The 20512-nt window shown below is 36.4% G+C and overlaps 2 protein-coding genes across 2 annotated transcripts; one reads left to right on the plus strand and one right to left on the minus strand.

Moving 5' to 3' along the window:
• The first annotated feature begins 8488 nt into the window (after positions 1-8488).
• Positions 8489-15259, plus strand: LOC103339799 (transducin family protein / WD-40 repeat family protein). The gene is made up of 12 exons (XM_008243147.2): positions 8489-8790; positions 9429-9644; positions 9800-10921; positions 11471-11593; positions 12115-12296; positions 12380-12611; positions 12787-12996; positions 13143-13271; positions 13762-13830; positions 13987-14106; positions 14550-14600; positions 14675-15259. Exons 1-12 carry the CDS (start codon positions 8557-8559, stop codon positions 14855-14857), a joined length of 2871 nt encoding a protein of 956 aa, XP_008241369.2. The 5' UTR covers positions 8489-8556; the 3' UTR covers positions 14858-15259.
• Positions 15260-15657: 398 nt separating this feature from the next.
• LOC103339798 (expansin-A9-like) lies at positions 15658-17596 on the minus strand. The gene is made up of 2 exons (XM_008243146.3): positions 17278-17596; positions 15658-16455 (listed from the first exon to the last, which is right to left on the minus strand). Exons 1-2 carry the CDS (start codon positions 17519-17521, stop codon positions 15827-15829), a joined length of 873 nt encoding a protein of 290 aa, XP_008241368.2. The 5' UTR covers positions 17522-17596; the 3' UTR covers positions 15658-15826.
• Positions 17597-20512: the final 2916 nt, after the last annotated feature.

Genomic DNA, 20512 nt, shown 5'->3' on the forward strand with positions numbered 1-20512 from the left:
TTGTGTTCTGCCTTATCCGTCGTGCTCATAGGGTTTTGTGTTCGCCTTATATGCTGCCGTACTCACAGGGTTTCGTGTTTTACCTTATTTACTATCGTGCTCACTGAGTTTCGTGTTACGCTTACCTATTGTCGTGCTCATAGGGTTTCGTGTTCGCTATGTGCCCTATTTTATGTGTTCCGCCTTACCTATTGCCGTGCTCACAAGGTTTCGTGTATTCTGCTATGTGCCATATTTTTAGGAGTTTCACTAAAACACCCAAAATGGGGGCTGAAATTATAAAAAAACCCAACACCCAAAACACTTTATAAACACACCCAAAACCCATTTATAAACACACCCAAAAATATATACAATTGTTGATTTTGGGTGTGTTTCTATGTTTAAATAGTGTTTAGGTTTTTTTATAAATACATGTCTAGGATTGGGTTTATTTATAAATTTGTATATTTTTTAAGGTTTGCTCTTGTGTTTCCGCTGCAAACTTTGCTTTAGTTTGTCACTTGTTTCACTCGTGGTTGACTAAAGAACCTTCTCTACAATTGGTGCTTCTCAAGTATGGTGTTCAGTGACTCGCTTGTCAAGTTGGGCCTGCGAAATATCTTTGCCCAACTTGAGGAGGAGTGTTGGCGAGTTTTTACTTAGTTAGGATTTTGGTTCCTTATTATTTTAGGATTTTAGTTACTTACCATTTATCTAGTCATATTATAATTGAGATTTATTTTCTATTATAATTTATATTTATTTTCTATTGTAATTTAGATATATTTCATATTTTATTTAGGTTTAACACATCTTTGTACTTGTATAAATACCTCAATATTGGAGAAGAATAATGATATGAGAATATCTGAATTTTTTCCCCTACTTTGTTTGACTGGAAATAAACTTAGGATTTTGACAAAACCAGAATTTCTAAATTGACATGAACAAATTTCCTTGTTTGGATAAAAAAACATAGAAATTTAGAAATTCCGCATGGAAAAAAGCGTGGAATTTCGAGATCATAAATCCCAATTTTAAATTCTATTTAAAAGTCGTCATTTCTAAAATCTCAAGAGAGATTTAGTTTTAGAAAAAGATAACTTTACAAATAAAGGTTAAATTCCATACTTTAAATCCCTCACCCAAACAAGAAACTTTACAAATTCTAGAATATTAATTTCCGTCATTTATGAAATTCTTTGTACTTTTAAATTTCTTCATCCAAACGCACTGTTAGAGTATTATTTCTCCTCTTTTTTATATGTACTTCTCTTGATAATCGTTTAAAATCACTTAAAATAATTATACATGGAAAAATATGTGGGAGCTGCTTCTCCCATAAATAATTAAGATCATCGTAAGATGACTTCCAAATATGTCTTGAATCAGCAGGTTGATATGCAAATATGTCTTAGAATACGTGAGAGATATTTCTCCCATAAATAATTATAACCAAGGTAGAATGACTTCCAAACATGTCTTGAATCAGCAAGTTGATATGCAACAAAACAATTGTCACTTTCAAATTTTCCTAACTCTCATTTCCAACTTCATAGATCATCAGTCATGATCCCATTGTTTCATGGCGGCAACCGACCATTTCCACCGTCGATTATAATTTTTTATTTTATAAATTCCAACTCCAATAAAAATAATAATTTGTGGCCTGTATGTGCCTCTCTAACTCTGCATGTGGCATGTGATTTTGGTTCTAAATATTCTTGTTAATTTCTACATTTTTCTTTTTCTATGGAAATATTTCTCTGTCGTCGGCCCACACATAGTGATAATTAATTATTTTCAAATTAATAATAAGTGTTGCCTTTCACTTTCTTTCTCACATAATTTGTTTTTATTTTTTCAATTTTGTTTTGGACAGATTCTCTTACATCACATTAATTTACCGTCCAAAAAGATGGTAGCATAAACAACAAAAAACTAGAGACATCGTCGGTCCATATATAGTTATATATATGCATGCATTTTGTTCTTAATGGTTGTATGTAATGTACTACGTACCTTATTATATTAATTTTATACCACAAATATTAATGTTTTTTTTAGTATTTATCAAATTAATATCGACCCAACTAACAAGGTTTGCCTTTATACCTTTCTCATTCAAGTAACCTTCTCTTTCTTTTCATTATTTCACGTTAGCTACTATTGTTTTCACAGTTTATTTTATGGATATTGTTTGTCTCCTTCTTACAAATCGCGGTTTGATATTTTCCTTACTTTATTTCTTATTAACGTACGCAAGTGGACATTATACAAGGTGTGAGTTTGATTGGTTGGCTAACCAAAATAGGTCGAATGTATTATTAATGGCTTAATTAACTATAAAGTTAATGATTAGATATTCGTCATTTTCTCACACAAAACAAAGGGAACAGGAGCTTAAGAAAGTAAAAAGACAAAAGAAAAAAAAAGGTTCCTCCTCTTTGTTATTTTCTGTCACCATTTTATTTATAGTAAAACTAAGCTGACTATGTGACCATAATATGGATAATATACTAATAATAATTTTGTTTAAGTTTTTAAACAAGCTCATCTGGAACAATGTGAATATACCTCTGTCATACAGTTTTATTGTTTTTATAATTTTTATCCAAATGAAAAAGAAAAAAAAAGTTAATGTGTCTATCTCCATTCTTATTTAACAATCGAATCTAAACTATTACCAATTCTTGTTGGTATTTGATTCTCAAGAGTTGTCGGCTGTGTCTTTCACTAGAAGCTAAGGGCTTTCGTGACGATGTGATTTCATCACCCATAGTATAGTTGCATGGGAGTTGAGAGGATTGAAGCTCTTCTTCCCAGTTTTTTACTATTAATTAATAGGATTGATTGATTCAACTATTTCCCCGGTTGTAATTTTCTAACATTCTTAAGTCATTAGATATTGCCCCCATCATATAACTTTGAAATTAAGCGAGTTTGAACGAGAGTAAAATTATAATGCAGGGGTGGTGTTGTGTACAATGTAAGCTGGGTGCTTACCCAGCCTAAATTTTTTTTAAAAAAAAGAAAAGAAAAAAACCTACATGTGTTAGAGCACTTCCACTAGTTAGCCCCTTGCCATGGCAAGGGGAGCCCTAGCTACTATTCACGTGAATAGTAGTTGCCCTAGCACCAAAAAAACAATTGTGTTTCCAGCAGTGCAAGACTTGCTATGGCAAATACTATTCATTTTATTTTTATTTTTTTCACAACTTTGTTTACTTAAACAATTAATTTGGATAATATTTTCGGATAAGATTTTTGGGTTCCTACGTGTCAATACTATTCATATCGGATCAGATTTTGGGTTTCAAATTTCAGACACATTTCAAAATTCAAATTTCAGATAAATTCAAAATGTCAAATTTCAGATACATTTCAAAATTCAAATTCCAGATAAATTTCAAATTTCAAATTTCATGTGAATTTCAAATTTCAGATAAGATTTTCACCCTCTAAAATTGCGTCATGTGTCATCTCTATCTGCCTAAATTTTTCTATAAAAGTAGAGGCTTAGCTCAAGCCTCCCACACCATATCTTCTCTACATTTTCATTTCTCATATTTTAGATTTCATTATCCATTCTCAATGTCAGATGACATGAAAGAGGTTTTGGAGAGGCAAGAGCGAGAAAGGCGAGTAAGAATGCGTAGAAGAGCTGCAAGCAAAAGGGCGCAGAGAGAACTAGATGAGCAACTTGGTGTGGCCGTTGCTTTGCTGGAGGAAGAAAACCAGAGCCACCGTGGTTCACGAGAAGGCCGGGCACCGAATGTGGATAGGCATAGACATTCTCGGGGTAAGAATCTTATAGAAGATTATTTTATCCCACAATCTCTGTACTCTGATGTTCATTTTCGAGCAAGATATAGAATGCAATCCCATTTGTTCAATAAAGTCATGCATGATATTTACAATTATGATGACTACTTTGTTCAAAAGAAAAATTGTGCTGGAGATTTGAGGCTGCTTCCCAAGCAAAAGTTCACAGCTGTGATATGAATGTTGGCGTATGGGTCATCTGCTGATCAGGTGCATGAGATTGCCCAGATGGAGAAGTCCACTATTTTGGAGAGCTTGATGCGATTTTGTGATGCAGTGGAAAATCTGTACACCAGGGACTACTGCGCAGACCTACGCTACACCGCAACGGCTTCTACAAAAAGCGAGTCTCGTGGATTTCCTGGAATGATTGGTAGCATTGACTGCATGCACTGGCAATGGAAAAATTGTCTATCTACTTGGCAAGGGGATTATGGGAATCGGAAAGGGCAGAAAAGCATCATCCTCGAAGTAGTTGCTAGTTTTAATACATGGGTTTGACACGCTTTCTTTGGAGTTGCCGGCTCTCAAAATGATTTGAACGTCATGAGTCAATCCCCGGTGTTCAATGATGTTTTGAGAGGTGAAGGCCCAACTATCACATATCAAATTAATAATACCGTCTACCAGAACGGGTATTATCTAGCTGATGGTATCTACCCGAGGTGGACAACATTTGTGAAATCAATTCTACATCCCCGATCCCACAAGGAAATTTTTTTTGCTGCCTATCAAGAGGGGTATAGAAAAGATGTAGAGAGGTGCTTTGGTATCCTTCAAGCCCGGTGGGCAATTATCAGGGGAGCGGCACGTCTATTTGATGATGAGGTGCTTAGGAGTATAATGATGACTTGTATCATCCTCCACAACATGATTGTGGAAGATGAGTATGATTATGATGCTGATGAAGTGTATGAACCAGATTCCATGAACACGGCCTTAACACGAATTTATGAAAAACCTATGGGGCCAAATGGAGAATCAGTGTAGCATGATCCGTTAGTTAGAGACGGTAGTTTCATGCATTGGATAATTGAGCACTACACGGAGATGCAATCGTCATATATTCATGAACACCGTCAAGTGGACTTGATGTAGCATTTGTGGGCGGTGAAAGGCAATGAAGGACAATAAAGTCAAGTGAAGATGTTTTTTTTAATGTATTATGTTTATGTTGTATTTTTAGTTATGTTTTGTTGTTTTTTTATGCTTTAGTTGTGGTTTGTTTATTTTTTATGTTTTGGTTGTTGTTTGCTTTTTATGTATGGAATGTTTTGAACAAAAAGGAATGTTGTTGAATATTTTCTTCATTCACTAAAAGAAAATGAAGACAACTCATAAAATAAAATACATGAATTACAACTACTTTTTTAAACAAAACAAAAAATACAATGAAATGAAAGGCAAGCAAACTAACTTAATGGTACAATGAAATGAAAGGCAAGCAAACTAACTTAATGGTTTTGATCATTTAACCAATCCGTGTTGCTAGGTCCATCGTCACGAAAAAGTCTTTGTCTCATAACATCCCTTCGTTCTAACTTCCAAAATTGTTTTGTTTCGGGGGACATATGAGTTGTATCCATAGCCATGGTTTCCCGATCATTTTTTTCAATCTTTCTTTGGCGTACATACTCCCTTTCTTTTGCGTATTCTACTTCCATTACCCTATCGTGCTCTTGTTGTTTCATATCAATTTCAATTCTCATGGCTTGCATCTTTGAAAGCTCCTCCAAATATTTAGATATATTCTTGGTAGAATACTCTCTCACTTCGCCTTCGCTGCCTTCCTCTCAATAGGCCTCGGCTCTTTTTTGATAGGTGAGTCTTGACTCATCGGGGAATCCATAGGTGAATCCGATGTCGGTGTTTCATGGAGTGACATCTCGTTCAACACTATCGTTGGACCCGTTGGAATAATTTGGAATCTCTTACAATTCTTCACCACCTCCCAACATAGGGTATGGTTGAAACTTTTTTTCCCTTACCCAGTAGCACCAAAAAACATTTGTGCTTGCATAATCTATCCCAAAAAAAAAAAAGGGAAAGGCAAGAAACTTTAAAAAATATTGGCAATGCAACAAGTATAAAAAAATAAGAGTAGTGATTTTCCCACTCATTTTTTTCCTAATTTATCCACTTACACTCCTTTTTTATAACTAAAAAAGGAGTGTAAGTAGATAAAATAGGAGTGGGAAAATCATTGCCCAAAAATAATAATGGAAATACAAGAAACTTTAAAAAATATTGGCAATGCAACAAGTATTAAAAAAAATAATGGAAACGCAAGAAATTTAACTATTTATTAGAAATGCAAAACAAAATATAAATATTGCAAGAAACATTCATATTAATATTGGAAATACAAGATATATTAACATAATATATAAATTGCAAGAAACATTTAAATAAAATTTAATATGACATATAAATTAATAAAACAAAAAATTACAAATAATTTACCTGACTGCTAAGGTTTTTCCCGCTTTTGTCAAGGCATCTCTCCATTTTCCCAGTTCTTTATTAAGAATTTTCCATCTATTAGATAATGCCTGATTCGTATGGGTCGAACCAATACTCTTTCACAAATTTCCTGATGAATTTTTTTCCACATATGACAGAATTTGATCTCATTGCCCGTTACGGGACAATAACTAACTTGGAGCCAAGCCTCACACAAGCTAATATCTTCCGTCATGCTCCATGCCCCTCCTCCGGTTTCTCTAGAAGAACCCATAATATGATAGAGAAAAAAACAACTTGAAAGTGAAAAAAAATTGAGTAGAAAGTGAAAAATAGTAGAAGGAGAAGAAAATGTATGAGGAGTTGATGTTAAAAGTGAAGAGTATTGGTTGGTATTTATAGAAAAAAAAAATCAGTATTTTTTTGGTATTTTTTCTATTTTTTTATTTTTTTATTGGGCAAAATTGCTTGGATTCTGAAAAAGGATTGAGAGCCCGAAGCTTCCACGTAGAGCGTTGGGGTTGCTTTTCGATTTTTTATTCGCGAAAAAATGGCTGTCGTTGGATATGTTTAAAAAGTTGATCGGATGGCCCATCGAAGACACGTGGAAGAGAGCCATTGGGCCATGCGTCAAATTTTTAAAGTTGGCGCGTGCATTGCACTCGCCACTTTAAAAAATTTAAAAATCGCGTGCGGGCTGGCGCTCGGCAAGCCTCCCTCGGCCAGCCCAAGTATGTGGCCCCACTGCTTGCCATGACAGCTTCTTGTTGCTGAAAACCACATTTTGGGTTTGCCCCACCACACCCCAACCCCCTTGGGCCCCTTGCTACCAATGCTCTTATAAGCCTATCCAAAAATTAAAAAAATTAAAAGCAAATTCTATACATATGCTGCCCATCCAAGTGGTCCCATATCTTCTTTCTCCTTCTCTTTTGGCTATTAGACTTCTTGTTTCTCTCTCTTTGCTATATGTTTTTCTTTTTTTCTTTGGGGTCAAATTCTCCCTCTATTGGCTACATCTTCTATTATCTTGAGTGGGCAACTTGGCAACAACATATTCTCATATCCATTTGTCAACAAGAAGTATTATTCCAATTATCTCATTTTCTATATATCTTTAATTTAAAATTGAGTACTCTAGGGTTTAATTAGGGATGAATTTAAATTTTGAGATTTTATTAAAATTAATTAGGGTTTTGATTAGGGATGAATTATTCTAGGGCTTTGATTTGGGATTTTGTTAAAATTGAGTATTCTAGGGTTTAATTAGAGATGAATTATAATGTAAGTTTTTATGTATGTAAGTTTATTAATGAAAGTCACCCATACCGTCAAGTTTAGTGTGTAAGTTTTGCTCAGCTGACTTTTGAATCCTAAAACGGCCATGAATGACCTCATGAAAAGTTATCGTGTTGTATTAAAGAAAAAAAAATCTTTAATTTTTGCATGCTTAGTATATATCATTTTTAAGACAGTAAAGAAACATATGATATTTATCAAAATGATGAACTTCTCCTATATTACATACTAATTAAACTCAACTGAAAGATCTACAGGTTGGTGAGCTCATTGTGAGAATAATATTAAAATCACAGACAAAAGCTAATGGAGATTAATTTACTGACACCATATAATGCGATAATATTATTCAAAAAGGGAATGGCCGCTAGATTCAGGTAAATTAAATTAATTAATAAAAAATGCCGTTGACTTCTCATTCTGTCAATTTCCGATTTTCCATTCCTTCCATTTTTTCTGGAGAATATGACGTCTGCAATGCGGCAACTTAAGGAGATTGGGATTGGCCCGAGCCCATTTGAGTGGAGAAGCTATTCACAAACTTCAACTATATATATAAAAGATGATTAAGACGCTCCTCCGTCTTCCATAAATTATTATCTTCATTTGGTCTTAATCTTCCATAAAAGATGATAATTAGTAACCGTGTCCGCCGCCCCAAGAATAGGAGGGCATATAATCTTCAAGTGTTAAGAGCATTTAACCTTGCACCCGAATTATGTGCTCGATACCCCCTACCTAGTATCATTTCTATTGGCTGAATAAAAAAAAAAATTGTGCTACTAATATCCTGGGCTCAAAATATGGGCCTCGGCTTGCCCACAAGTCAAAAGGCCTAAAATATAAAATAAAATTTAAAGTAAAGGCCCAACTTGGCAGCTTGGTGCTTAAACCCTTAAACCCCTTCGGCATCAAACAAACTATCAAAGTATCGTAGACGTTACCGCCACAGCACCAGAGCAGAGCAAAGCGAAGCGAAACGCAGCCATGGTGAAGTCGTACCTGCGGTACGAGCAGGCGGCGGTCTTTGGCGTCATCGTCTCCGTCGATTCGAACATCACTTACGACAGCTCCGGAAAGCACCTTCTCGCTCCGGCTCTGGAAAAGGTCGGCGTGTGGCACGTACGACAAGGCGTTTGCACTAAAACCCTAACCCCTGCTGTTCCCACTAAAGGGCACTCTCTCTCCGTCACCTCTATCGCGTCCTCGCATACTTCTCTGGTAAAGTTACGCTTTTGAATCTTCTTCTTATTACTTCTGTGTGTGTGTGTTTTTCTTAAATTTTTTTAAATTTTGCAATTTGTTAGTTTCTGCTGAGAAATGGCAACTAACAGAAGTTCGTTTTTTGTGTGGATATAATTAATTCTGAAACTTTAAGTAATTGGATTCAATGAGCTTGAGTTAGACATTTTTAGGGAAATTCTGACACTCGGTTTGGTTGCTGAGAAAGCTGAGTAAAAGAAAAATGCTCAATGTCCTTCAAATGTTTAGTAATGGTTTTTTAAATTAATTACAAGAGTGAATTTTTTTTAAAGAAATTGTAACTCCCAACTTTTGTGGCTTGGCTGAAAATACAGTAAGTTCAGAACTTTTGAACTGAGTTGCTATGTGCAGTAAGCTGATTTGTATGGATATATAGTTCAATTTGGTCAAAATGATGAGAATATAATATTTATAAAGTAAATTCTATGTTTCTCTATGAAATGCTTTGTTTATGGGATGGCAACAAGGAAGTAAGAATTATTTGTCCCTAAAAAAAGGAGATTGGTTTGATAATTTAGATATGGTTTTAGAATTTTTTATCGACAGTTTTATCCATTGGCTGGTGTGTGAGGTAATGTAACTTGTTTTGATTGCAGGTAGCTAGTGGGTATGCTGATGGTAGTATAAGAATTTGGGATTCTGACAAAGGAACCTGCGAGACAACATTGAATGGACATAAAGGAGCTGTCACTGCCTTACGGTACAACAAGCCTGGATCTATGCTTGCATCTGGAGGCAAAGATAATGACATTATATTATGGGATGTAGTTGGTGAGACTGGCCTATATCGCCTTCGTGGGCATCGGGATCAGGTTCATTATCAAAGTTTTCCAAATTAAACTTACAAATTTTGAATTTTACTGGAATGAGTACTGAGCCTTGCTTATTGATCTTAATTATCTCCATTTTCAAGTTTGACACTGGGATTTCGTAATTTATTGTGGTTTGTTTCATTCATGTAATGTAGGTCACTGACCTTGTCTTTTTGGATTCTGGTAAAAAACTCATCAGTTCATCGAAAGATAAATTTTTGAGGGTGTGGGATCTTGATACCCAGCATTGCATGCAGACCATTAGTGGCCATCATAGTGAAGTTTGGTCCATAGACAGTGATCCAGAAGAAAGATATTTGGTCACTGGGTCAGCGGATCCAGAACTGAGGTTTTACACCATTAAGCATGACATGGAAGATGGCCAATCCATTTCTAATGTGAGTGGAACTGAAATTGTGAACGGTGGTGATCTACCCACCCAAAATAAATGGGAAGTTTTGAAGCTGTTTGGTGAAATTCGGCGGCAAAGCAAGGATAGAGTTGCAACTGTGAGATTCAACAAGTCTGGAAATTTGCTGGCCTGCCAAGTGGCAGGAAAGACAGTAGATGTATTCCACGTACTGGATGAGGCTGAATCAAAGCGTAAGGCAAAACGTAGGCTTCACCGGAAGAAAGAGAAAAAATCAGCAAAAGGGGCACCCGAGTTGATGGAAAATGGAGACACAAATCGTGGAGCGGGAGAAGATGGAAATAGTCTTGTGGTTACAGTTCCTGATGTCTTTAAGCTTCTGCAAACTATTCGAGCTAGCAAAAAGATATGCTCCATCTCTTTCTGTCCAAACACTCCAAAGAGTTCGCTAGCTACATTAGCTTTGTCTTTGAACAATAATTTATTGGAATTTTATTCTGTTGAGAGCAACGCAACAACAAAAACACATGCTGTAGAGCTCCAAGGACATCGATCTGATGTCAGAAGTGTAACACTTAGCTCAGACAATTCACTCTTGATGTCAACTAGTCACAATGCAGTAAAAATTTGGAATCCAAGTACTGGTTCCTGCCTTCGAACTATTGATTCTGGATACGGCCTGTGTGGTTTTATCTTTCCTAATAGCAAGTATGCACTTGTTGGAACTAAAGGTGGAACAATGGAAATTATTGACATTGGTAGTGGCACTTCCATTGAAGTAGTGGAAGCTCATGGTGGCTCTGTTCGTTCCATTGCAGCCATTCCCAATGAAAATGGTTTTGTGACAGGAAGTGCAGATCATGATGTTAAGTTTTGGGAATATCAATTTAAACAAAAGTCTGCCCAAGTATGTATTTTACACCTTCACCTACTTGGAGTTCTAATCTTGTAGTAGTTTCATTATGGTTTTTTTCTTTTGGATACACTACTTATTTCTGGAGCATGATACTCTCTGGGCTTAGTAACCTGATCTATGCTCAGAAGTGGTGCTGTTTATTTATTTCTAAAAGGAAATTATAATATATTAGGCATGCTTTCTGAAATCCATGAAAAGCTTTGATGATATATGAACTCAAATATGTTCTGCTTCTAGGACTTCTGGATGCTTAAGTCATTTCAACAATTAGGAGAATAAATCCCTACCCTTTACCTCAGGACATCTATATTGATACATTTACATATTTGTATGATCATTCATACATATTGGTGCAGGCACTAGGGTATAATTGGATATTTGAAGGGGCCATCATTTAAGGTTTTAAGTGTGCATATATCTAGTGAGTGAATGTCGTCATTTTTAATGGGTGTCTTATATCATAAAATTTCATTCTTGATGTTGATGGCCTCCATTTCCCTTTTTTTTTCCTCCTCATAAATGTTACTATGTTTGAAACAGGATTCTAAGCAACTAATGGTGTCAAATGTAAGGACTATGAAGATGAACGATGATGTCCTTGTGGTTGCTGTCAGCCCTGATGCCAAATATATTTTGGTTGCGCTGTTGGATTGCACAGTGAAGGTCAAATTGACTTAGTCTTATCCATTTTGATTTTTGTTTGGATGGTTTCTTCCTAGGTTGTAAACCAACACATTATTTAGTTTTAAATTTCAACTCTCAGAAATGTTGTACATCTGAATATGTGATATCATTATTTAGTTTCACTTTTGTTAGCATATGTGCTCGGAATCTACGTTCAAACGTAATATCTCTCTTGACATGCATTACATCCTTGATTAACTATGTAAAGATAGAGTGTCAGTGGCATCTGAAACTAACATATTGAGGATAAGGATATTAGATTGATTTGACAAACTGATCTTGACATCTTTAACCTATCTATGATGAAAACTTCTGGTAGGAAATGCTTAGAATTAGCTTTGAACAAATTATAGGGCATGGAGAAAACGTTCTGTAACCTAAAAGTTTATTGTTCCCTTTAATGTTATTCTTTTCTCCCTGAAATAGCTTCTTCTAGTATTTTAATATCTGCATTACTTAGTGCCTGTTGTTAACTTATGCATTATGTTTTCTATCCTTAGGTTTTCTTTTTGGACTCGCTCAAACTTTTCCTTTCCTTATATGGTCACAAGCTTCCTGTTCTATGTATGGACATTTCATCTGATGGAGATCTGATAGTGACTGGATCTGCTGACAAAAATTTGAAGATTTGGGGTTTAGATTTTGGTGATTGTCATAAATCCATATTCGCTCATGCTGACAGGTGCAGTTTTTGTATAAATGAACATAAGTTTAGATGTGTGAAGTTTTTACTAACAATTTTGATGAAATGTTTCCGCAATGCAGTGTCATGGGAGTGCAATTTGTACGAAATACACATTACATGTTTAGTGTCGGGAAAGATCGCCTAGTAAAATACTGGGATGCTGACAAATTTGAGTTGCTTTTAACTCTTGAGGGACACCATGCTGATGTTTGGTGCCTTGCAATTAGTAACCGTGGTGATTTCATTGTCACGGGGTCTCATGACCGATCAATACGTCGTTGGGATCGTACTGAAGAGCCATTTTTTATTGAGGTAATTGCTCCTTGTTGAGAAAAAAAAAGTAATTTCCACCTTAAATTTGTTTTATTAAGTAAAAGTTGATTATGTAGTTTATGTTTTCTAGTGATACTTATGCTTTAGGTTAAAGATGTGACTTCTTTGTAACACGTGTTCTTCCCCTATTAAAATGTTCCATTTGAAATTGCAGGAAGAGAAAGAAAAAAGGTTGGAAGAGATGTTTGAGTCTGACCTCGATAATGCGTTTGAGAACAGGTATGCACCCAACGAAGAAATCCCTGAGGAGGGAGCTGTGGCCTTAGCAGGGAAGAAATCAAAAGAAACAATTACCGCGACTGATTCAATTATTGATGCACTAGATATAGCAGAGGTAGAATTGAAGCGACTTGCTGAACATGAGGTATATTTGGTTTTTTGCTCTATAGTCTCTGTACTAGTTTGATCTCTGGCATGATGTGTATTATCTGTGTATAAATTTACTGGTAGTTCTAACACTTTAACATAACAACTGTATCTCAATTCAATTGTTTCACCATGCCTATTCAGGAGGAGAAAAGCAGGGGAAAACTTGCTGAGTTTCAACCAAATATTGTTTTGCTTGGGCTCTCTCCATCCGATTATGTTCTTCGCGCAGTTTCAAATGTCCAGACAAATGATCTGGAGCAGACACTACTGGTATGCTTGTGGTTTTCCTGACATGAAAACTCCTTAAAACAAGTGAAATTTACTTATTGCAAGCTCAAATTTTTAACAGTTTGACTTGTTTGTTTAGCTGGTTTTAGTCATTCTTCAAATGGAGGTTTTGTCTAGTTTGTTGAATTAATAAATTGGACCTGGCTTTAAAAATCATTGTCAGAATGCATAATCCTTGTCTGTACTTTCCTTTCGCATTTCTTTTATTCACACCACACAATTTGGCCGTGGAGCTCGTACAACTATATTTATATATTTTAAAATTTTGAATCAGAACTGATGGCAATTATCTACCCCATTGGGATGAACTGATTTAAAAGTCACAGTACTCCTTTCATTGCCTCAAGCCTATTGAACTTCTCTTTCTGGGATTTTACCCTATATTTGTGTATAGTTATGCATGACCTGTAACTTCTCATTTTTAGTTCCGACGTTAACTTGGCTGTCTAATTTGAACTGCATTTATGTACAGGCTTTATCATTCTCAGATGCTTTGAAGCTCTTGTCTTACTCGAAGGACTGGATTTTGCATCCTGATAAGGTTAGTGTCTCTGCACTTGTTCAAATACGTTGCCATCCCTAGATTTTTATTTGTGGCACATGCTTGTGTCTATCTATGCTACACAGTTTTTTCAAGTGTGGTTATTATCTATCATATCATGTAGTTGCTCCAATGTGTTTTTTAAATTGTTTGCAGGTTGAACTCATCTGCAGAGTTGTTACATTGCTAGTACAGACGCATTATAATCAGTTGCATAGTACACCTGCAGCAAGACCTGTGTTGGGTGCTTTGACAGAGATTCATCCGAGAGTTAAGGTAATTGGACTGCCTGCACATTCTTTCATAGAAATTTTACAAGGTTAATGATGCCTTCTCAGAATCAATACTTTTGTGTAGCTAGAATTTAGTGATTAAAGTCTATTTATCTGTTTTCTGTAGAGATGTTGTGTCAATCTTTGGTAATATTTTAATATTGTGGAGAAAAAGCAATTGCACACATATTACTCACATCCACGTGCATATTAGTATACATTTTATATGCTGCAGAGTTTTGCTTTTAACACTTGCTACTACTGCCTCGATCCAGAAGTTACTTGAAATTAACTTAGTTTTTAAAAGAAAAAGTACATGAAGTTCCCTTTTCTAGTCTTAATTTAAGGCTTTCTTATTCCCTCCTAGTGGTGGTGTGTATGTAGTTTCTACGTAAAACTAAAGAAACTTAAATCTCTGTTAACATCTGAGCATTGAATTTCTGTCAGGAATGCAAAGATATAATTGGTTACAACCTTGCAGCAATGGAGCATATTAAGGTGCCGGCATGAATCTTTGGGTATATCTCGTCTTTTAAGAAAAATAATTTAACTTATTCCATTTCGTGTTTCAGCAAGTGAAGGCTTCAAAATCAGGTGCATTATTTCAAGATGCAAAATCAAAGTTACAAGAAATTCGCGCTCAACATTCTAAGCGACTAGAAACAAAGACAGATCTGAGAGAAGAAAGTGGAAGAAAGAGAAGGAGAAAGAACAAGAATTCAAGTGATGTACATGTTAGATTGTTCGACAAATGAGTTGAGTCTACTAAAACTGGCTTATTTGAGAAATTCACACCGTGGCGTGTATTAAACCCTACTAAATGGGAGAAGAATTCTTCACCGACTGGAAGGGCCTCAGTAATCTGCAATGCTGCTGTCAGTTTCATCAAGGCAGGTATATAAATCTCCTCAAATTGTTTCCATTTACTGCACTGCTGGTGGTCCATCCCAGACTTTCCAACCGGTGGATATTTTGACCCCGTGTTCTGGGAGAATCTTTGTAGTGAAAAAGGATTGCGGAGATTCCAGTTTTGTAACAAGTTTAAATCAACCTCCTTATTGTAATTTATTAACCAAGTAATTTTTTTTGATGGCTGATGCCAACAGTGTGTTCTTAGTACTCACAGTCAAATGAATTTTCACATAAGATTTCGACCATCAATGGGTTTTAAGCACATCCGAAATGGACCTCATATGCGTACATGGTTGTTGGGATTTGAGTAACTTCAACGGCAAGAATTGCTCTATAATAGCTTATAATAGCAAAAATGCCAGTTCTTTCCTACATGACATGAGGTACAGTCTCTTATCACTTGCCTTGACCCGGAAGGTCAGTGACTCGCCAACCAACTTGGTGCCGGTAAGCCACAGCTGACGCCCACATCCGACTCATCGTTGTCCATTTGAGCTGGTCGTGGCCCTTGACCTGCTTAACCTTTAACTTGGCGCCCGTAGCCATTAACCTTTTGACACCTTTCTGTAATATCTCTCACCGAGTTCTCAACTCTATCATCTCTCTTCACTTCTTTAACTATGAATAAATAAAACAGTAAAAATGATACCAAGCGGGTCTTCGTTACTCTTCATATTTATTTAATTTCACAACTAACAAACTGTGAATTCACTGTATTGTATGTAAAAGAAAATATAGCAAAAAAACATCAAAACTTTCTTCATTGACATCCGTCGAAAGCATTAAAACTCATGAAATGTTTCTTTTCCTAGCTAGTAGAAGTTCTTGCCTTCGTAGGTCTGGCCAAACTGCCAATTCTCGGGGGCAACATTCACAGAGGTAATGGTTCTTCCATCACTCTCTCCAACCCTAAATGTCAGTGCATCCCCAGAAAGCTTAGCACCAGTGACCCACCTCTGACCCCACATTCGCTCCAGCTGCGTCCATTGAAGCTTCTCACCCTTCACTTCCACACTCGTCACATCCCCAGAGCCAGCCACATTCCAAACCAACACTTCATTGAAATAAGGGTTCCCAGTTATTGTAAACCTAATTCCTCCTTTCTTCTTGCATGGAACTCTTCGGTATTCTACCGGCACAATGCCGGCCTTGTGCTGGGCAACAATATTGAGGAAGACAGGCTTGGCTATGTCGAAATGCTCGCGTGGAGGATTGCACCATCCTCCATTGTCACTAGGCTGATTCCAATTTGGTGGGCAGTGGTTTGTTGCTGTGACTGCGAGAACTGGCTGCCCGGGTTTGCACCATTGAGGCGAGTCTACACATTTGATTTCGAAACATGAACCACATGACTGTCCTTTGTTAAACAATGCATCGCTTAACGCTACGGTTTCTAGGCCATAGCCTTCTTTAACAACGTCATGGTAACCACAAGCTCCACCTAGGATGTTGATTAAAAAAAATTCCATAAATTAGTCGCACAAATATTGTAAATATTATAATTAATGGAATTTCTGTCCTAATATAGAAGCAAGCAACCAATAAGCCATGTGTTATGGAAAAGAATCTCAAATTAGATAGGAAAATGAGTTTCATATGGGAAATATTCTTGCACGGCACTCTAACCCAAGGTGTATCATCACCACTCTTCTCAACACTTGACACGTATTCATATGCATAAGCATGGTTCTATAAATACAAAGTTAAAAAAAAAGCTCTATTTGATATGGAGTTATACCTTGAGTTATTAAGGGAATATCTAAAAATTAGAGGGTTCGGATCATTGAAAAACAATATATGGTGGGCCCTACAAGCCTCAAATAAGCTTATTTAAGGATCCCTCAATAGAAGCTCAATATATAGAGTTTGTATTGGGAATCTATATATATAAAGCAAAATACAGAGAATAGTGAAACATTCAAAATACTATAAAATGCCATTCGTTAATTCAAACATTAAAAATTAAAATTATTAATTAAATGAAGATAATATAGTAAATTCACATTTGTTCATATTAAAAAAAATTAAAATTAAAAACAAAATCAGATAATAGATCCTACTTTTATGGAACATAACCACCCATATTATCTTTTCTTATTTATTTATATTTTTTTAAAAAACCAATTGACACATGCGTGAGCGTGTGCCAAAGAGCTAGTATATAGTTAAATGGAAGCCTATAATGACATCTTTTTTAACATAAATACGATATATACAACTAGAATATCTGGATCCCTTAAGAGGATTGATCATTAATTCATACCAAAGGTTCCGGAGCCTCCTTCATAGAATGTGGCATGAGCACGCTTCCAAGGGCTGGGCTTGAACCTTGGCCCAGTCTTATCGTGCTCCTCCTCGTCGCCAACAAGTACACGGTTAGCAGCAAAGACATGGACATGGTCAGGTAGTAGAAGAAGAAAGAACAGCAATGACCCCAAGAGGGCTTGCAAAGGCAATGTCTTCATTGTCATGGCGTTTGCACTCAGTGACGACATTGGCATGGCCATTAATTAATTGGTATATATTTTTGTTTCTCAGTTTTTGTTTCTTTCTTTTTTTCCAGTTGTTAATTTCTGGCACGGGTTGAGTATATATAGTACAAGATTTAACATATTATTGTAGCGGTTATTTCGGTTTAAGTAGTTGGAAGTTGATTTGTGCCACTAGTGATGGGAGGAGGTGAACATACTTCACCTCTCGACCTCTCTTTCAAATGCCACTGCTAGCTATATATAGGGCTTATAATCTGAAACATTCATCTTTTAGCTACCTTTTTTTGTTTTGGCAGATTGGGGTCTAAGGCCAAGAAGCAGCTAAACAGAAACAAACGCAGACTTTAAAGGCCACACCTCTATTTTTTATAGGTCCCACTGCCATTCGGTGATTCTTTCTATGCCTCGTTAAAATCTTGTCTTAAAAACTTCTTTAGGAGGAAAATTAGACAATACTTAGATGCACTCTTGTCCACCCCGCCAATTGTTATTAATGAATCTTCACCATTCACATATCATAACAAACCAAATTTAAGTTAAATTTCTTTGCTCTTTTGGTGAACGAAAACTTATATAATCATTAGTGAGGCCTTATGGACTTGTATGCCATTTTAATAATTTTTTCTATTCATATTGTCTATACAGACTTTGAAAACGAAGGCTAACGATACACCGTGGCAAATAAAGCTCATCAATGCAACCCACGGCAAATCTCCAAGTCGCAATCTACATGTACTACGGAATAAAAAAAAACTTCAAAATAAAAATAATCCACTGCCGGAAGTTGAATCTGAAATAAAAATAAAACAAATCTCAAGTAAAGTGTCCTAGCCCAAATCAAAAGGGTTGGATTAAAAAATTCACTCAAATGTCAAAAAACTTAGAACATAGAGGGAAAAAAAAAATCCTTTTAGGTGTAAGTTTCTTTGATAAGAAATATGTAGAATAGATTGTCTCGAGCTCCCAACATTTTAGGGCCGAATTTGTTCTCTACTCTCAACTTGTATCCATATTTTATGAAAGTGTCCTTATAAAGTCGTTTTTTAGTTAATAATAGTGAGTCTCATGTACATATTATAAGGAAGCATTTTTGCTCACCATTTTAACTAGATGTGTACTCTCACCACCCAACCCATGACTTGACATATGTCCATACCTATAACCTTGGTTAACTATTTATTTTAAATCTTTTAAACTATTTAAAACTGTGGGGGCTTTTTCGTTCCGACTACATGCGGGCCTCGGCTGTTATAAAGAGCCAAATGTGTGAAAATTGCCCCTTGGGTCTGAGTTCAAGAATCAGACCCCAAGAATGTTTCGAAAAGGTAGCTGAGCCTTAGGAAGCACCTTGGTTGCCTTCACCAACAGAACTAACATTCACTTACAGATAAATTCTTAGCTTAACATGAGAGGCTTGTGGTATGGAATCAAAACAATCATGAGTTTAGCATTAAAGAGAGAGAGAGCTGTGAGTTCCTATGAGAAACAGGGGTTCTAAGGAGAAGGGGAAGATATTCTAAGTAGGTTTGTTGAAGAGAGAGAGGGATGGGGGTATATTGGGTGTGTTGAGTAGTTTCCGGTAGCTTGACGAAAATTCTGTCAAGCTTTGGAACAGTTTACCTAAAGGGAAAATGGGGAGAGATGGAAGGATGGGGCTCGAAATTGCAGAGGTTTTAGAGGTGTGAGATAAAGCTTGCTCTCCAGATGTGTGTTGTAGCTAGTGGTGAAGTATTGAGTGTTTTGGGTAATTTTCCAGCAGCTTGACAAAGGTTCTGTCAAGCTCTGGAATGACTTACCAAAAGAGAAAATGGGAGAAGATGGAGGAATGAGGCTCGAAATTGCAAAGTTTCAGAGATGAGAGATGAAGCTTGCTTTCTAGATGTAGGGTTGATGGTTGTTGGGTAGGAGGTGCTTCATTTATAGCCGCTGGAAGCTCCTCATTTCCAAGAAACCCTAATGGTTTCTATCTAATTTGGCCAAGTCTTTCCCCTCATTTTTCTTCTCTTCTTTTGACTCATCATATTTGGTGAAACTCTCTCTGCCTAATTGCACAAAAACAAGGATTTTTGGGAGCTCTATGGCTTTTCCAAAGAAGCTGTTTCAGTGGGGACTCCCATTCTCAGCCATCCCCCATTTTCTTTCCTTCATTCTTCTATGGGTAAATCTGATGGGGGAAAGAAATAGGTATGTACGCTGGTTTGAAGGGTGTTTTACTCAAGTACCCTTGGTTTTTCTGATGGCTTGCGTTGGGTTTGTCTTTGGCCATGTGCTGGAGTTTGCCAGCAGCCTAAGCATACAAACATCTCTTGGTTTTCTATCGTGGTTTCGTTTCAAACCATGTGTTGAAGATTTTTTTGGATATTTTCTAACCCATTTGGGCCACTTGGGCATTCCTAAGGTCATGGGTTAGTGTATTAAGGGAATGAGCTAACCTCCTAAGTGATGGACCATTTTTATTGAGATGATGAGCTAATTTTTTCTAAAGTATTAGGCTATCTCTTCTAGAGTATTGGACTTTTTTCTCTCATTTATGCTTACCCATATATTTGGACTCAAGAAATGTGCTTGAGTTTTGGAGCTCCCAAGTAGTCTAAAACTTCCATTTCTCGGCTCATGAATGGGCCTCATAAAAGCTCGTTACTATCCATACCACAACTCACTTAGCAAGCCCCGGGCATTTGCGTGGTTTGGGCTCACTTAAGCTTGTATAGCGTGTCTAGGTGTAATAATAATGATTTTCGCTTGGCATTGCATGTCATTGGCGTGCTTGAATTTTATCACTTTGAAAAGGAATATGACGTTTGACGGGATTAATTAGCTTGGGTTTATAGAGCCAGTGCTTATTTCGACTCTTAGCACGACAAATTACATATTTATTTGACATGACATGTGGATAATGACTCGTGCGAGCGTGAATGGCGAACTTTTGCGTGTTCCAAATCAAGTCTTTTCTTAATAAGGCATTGCGCTGAGCCGGAAATTCATTTGGGCCAAACCGTGGATTTT

Source organism: Prunus mume, linkage group LG8 (assembly GCF_029339155.1).
Source record: "Prunus mume cultivar Tortuosa linkage group LG8, ASM2933915v1, whole genome shotgun sequence".
Classification (NCBI taxonomy): Eukaryota; Viridiplantae; Streptophyta; class Magnoliopsida; order Rosales; family Rosaceae; genus Prunus; species Prunus mume.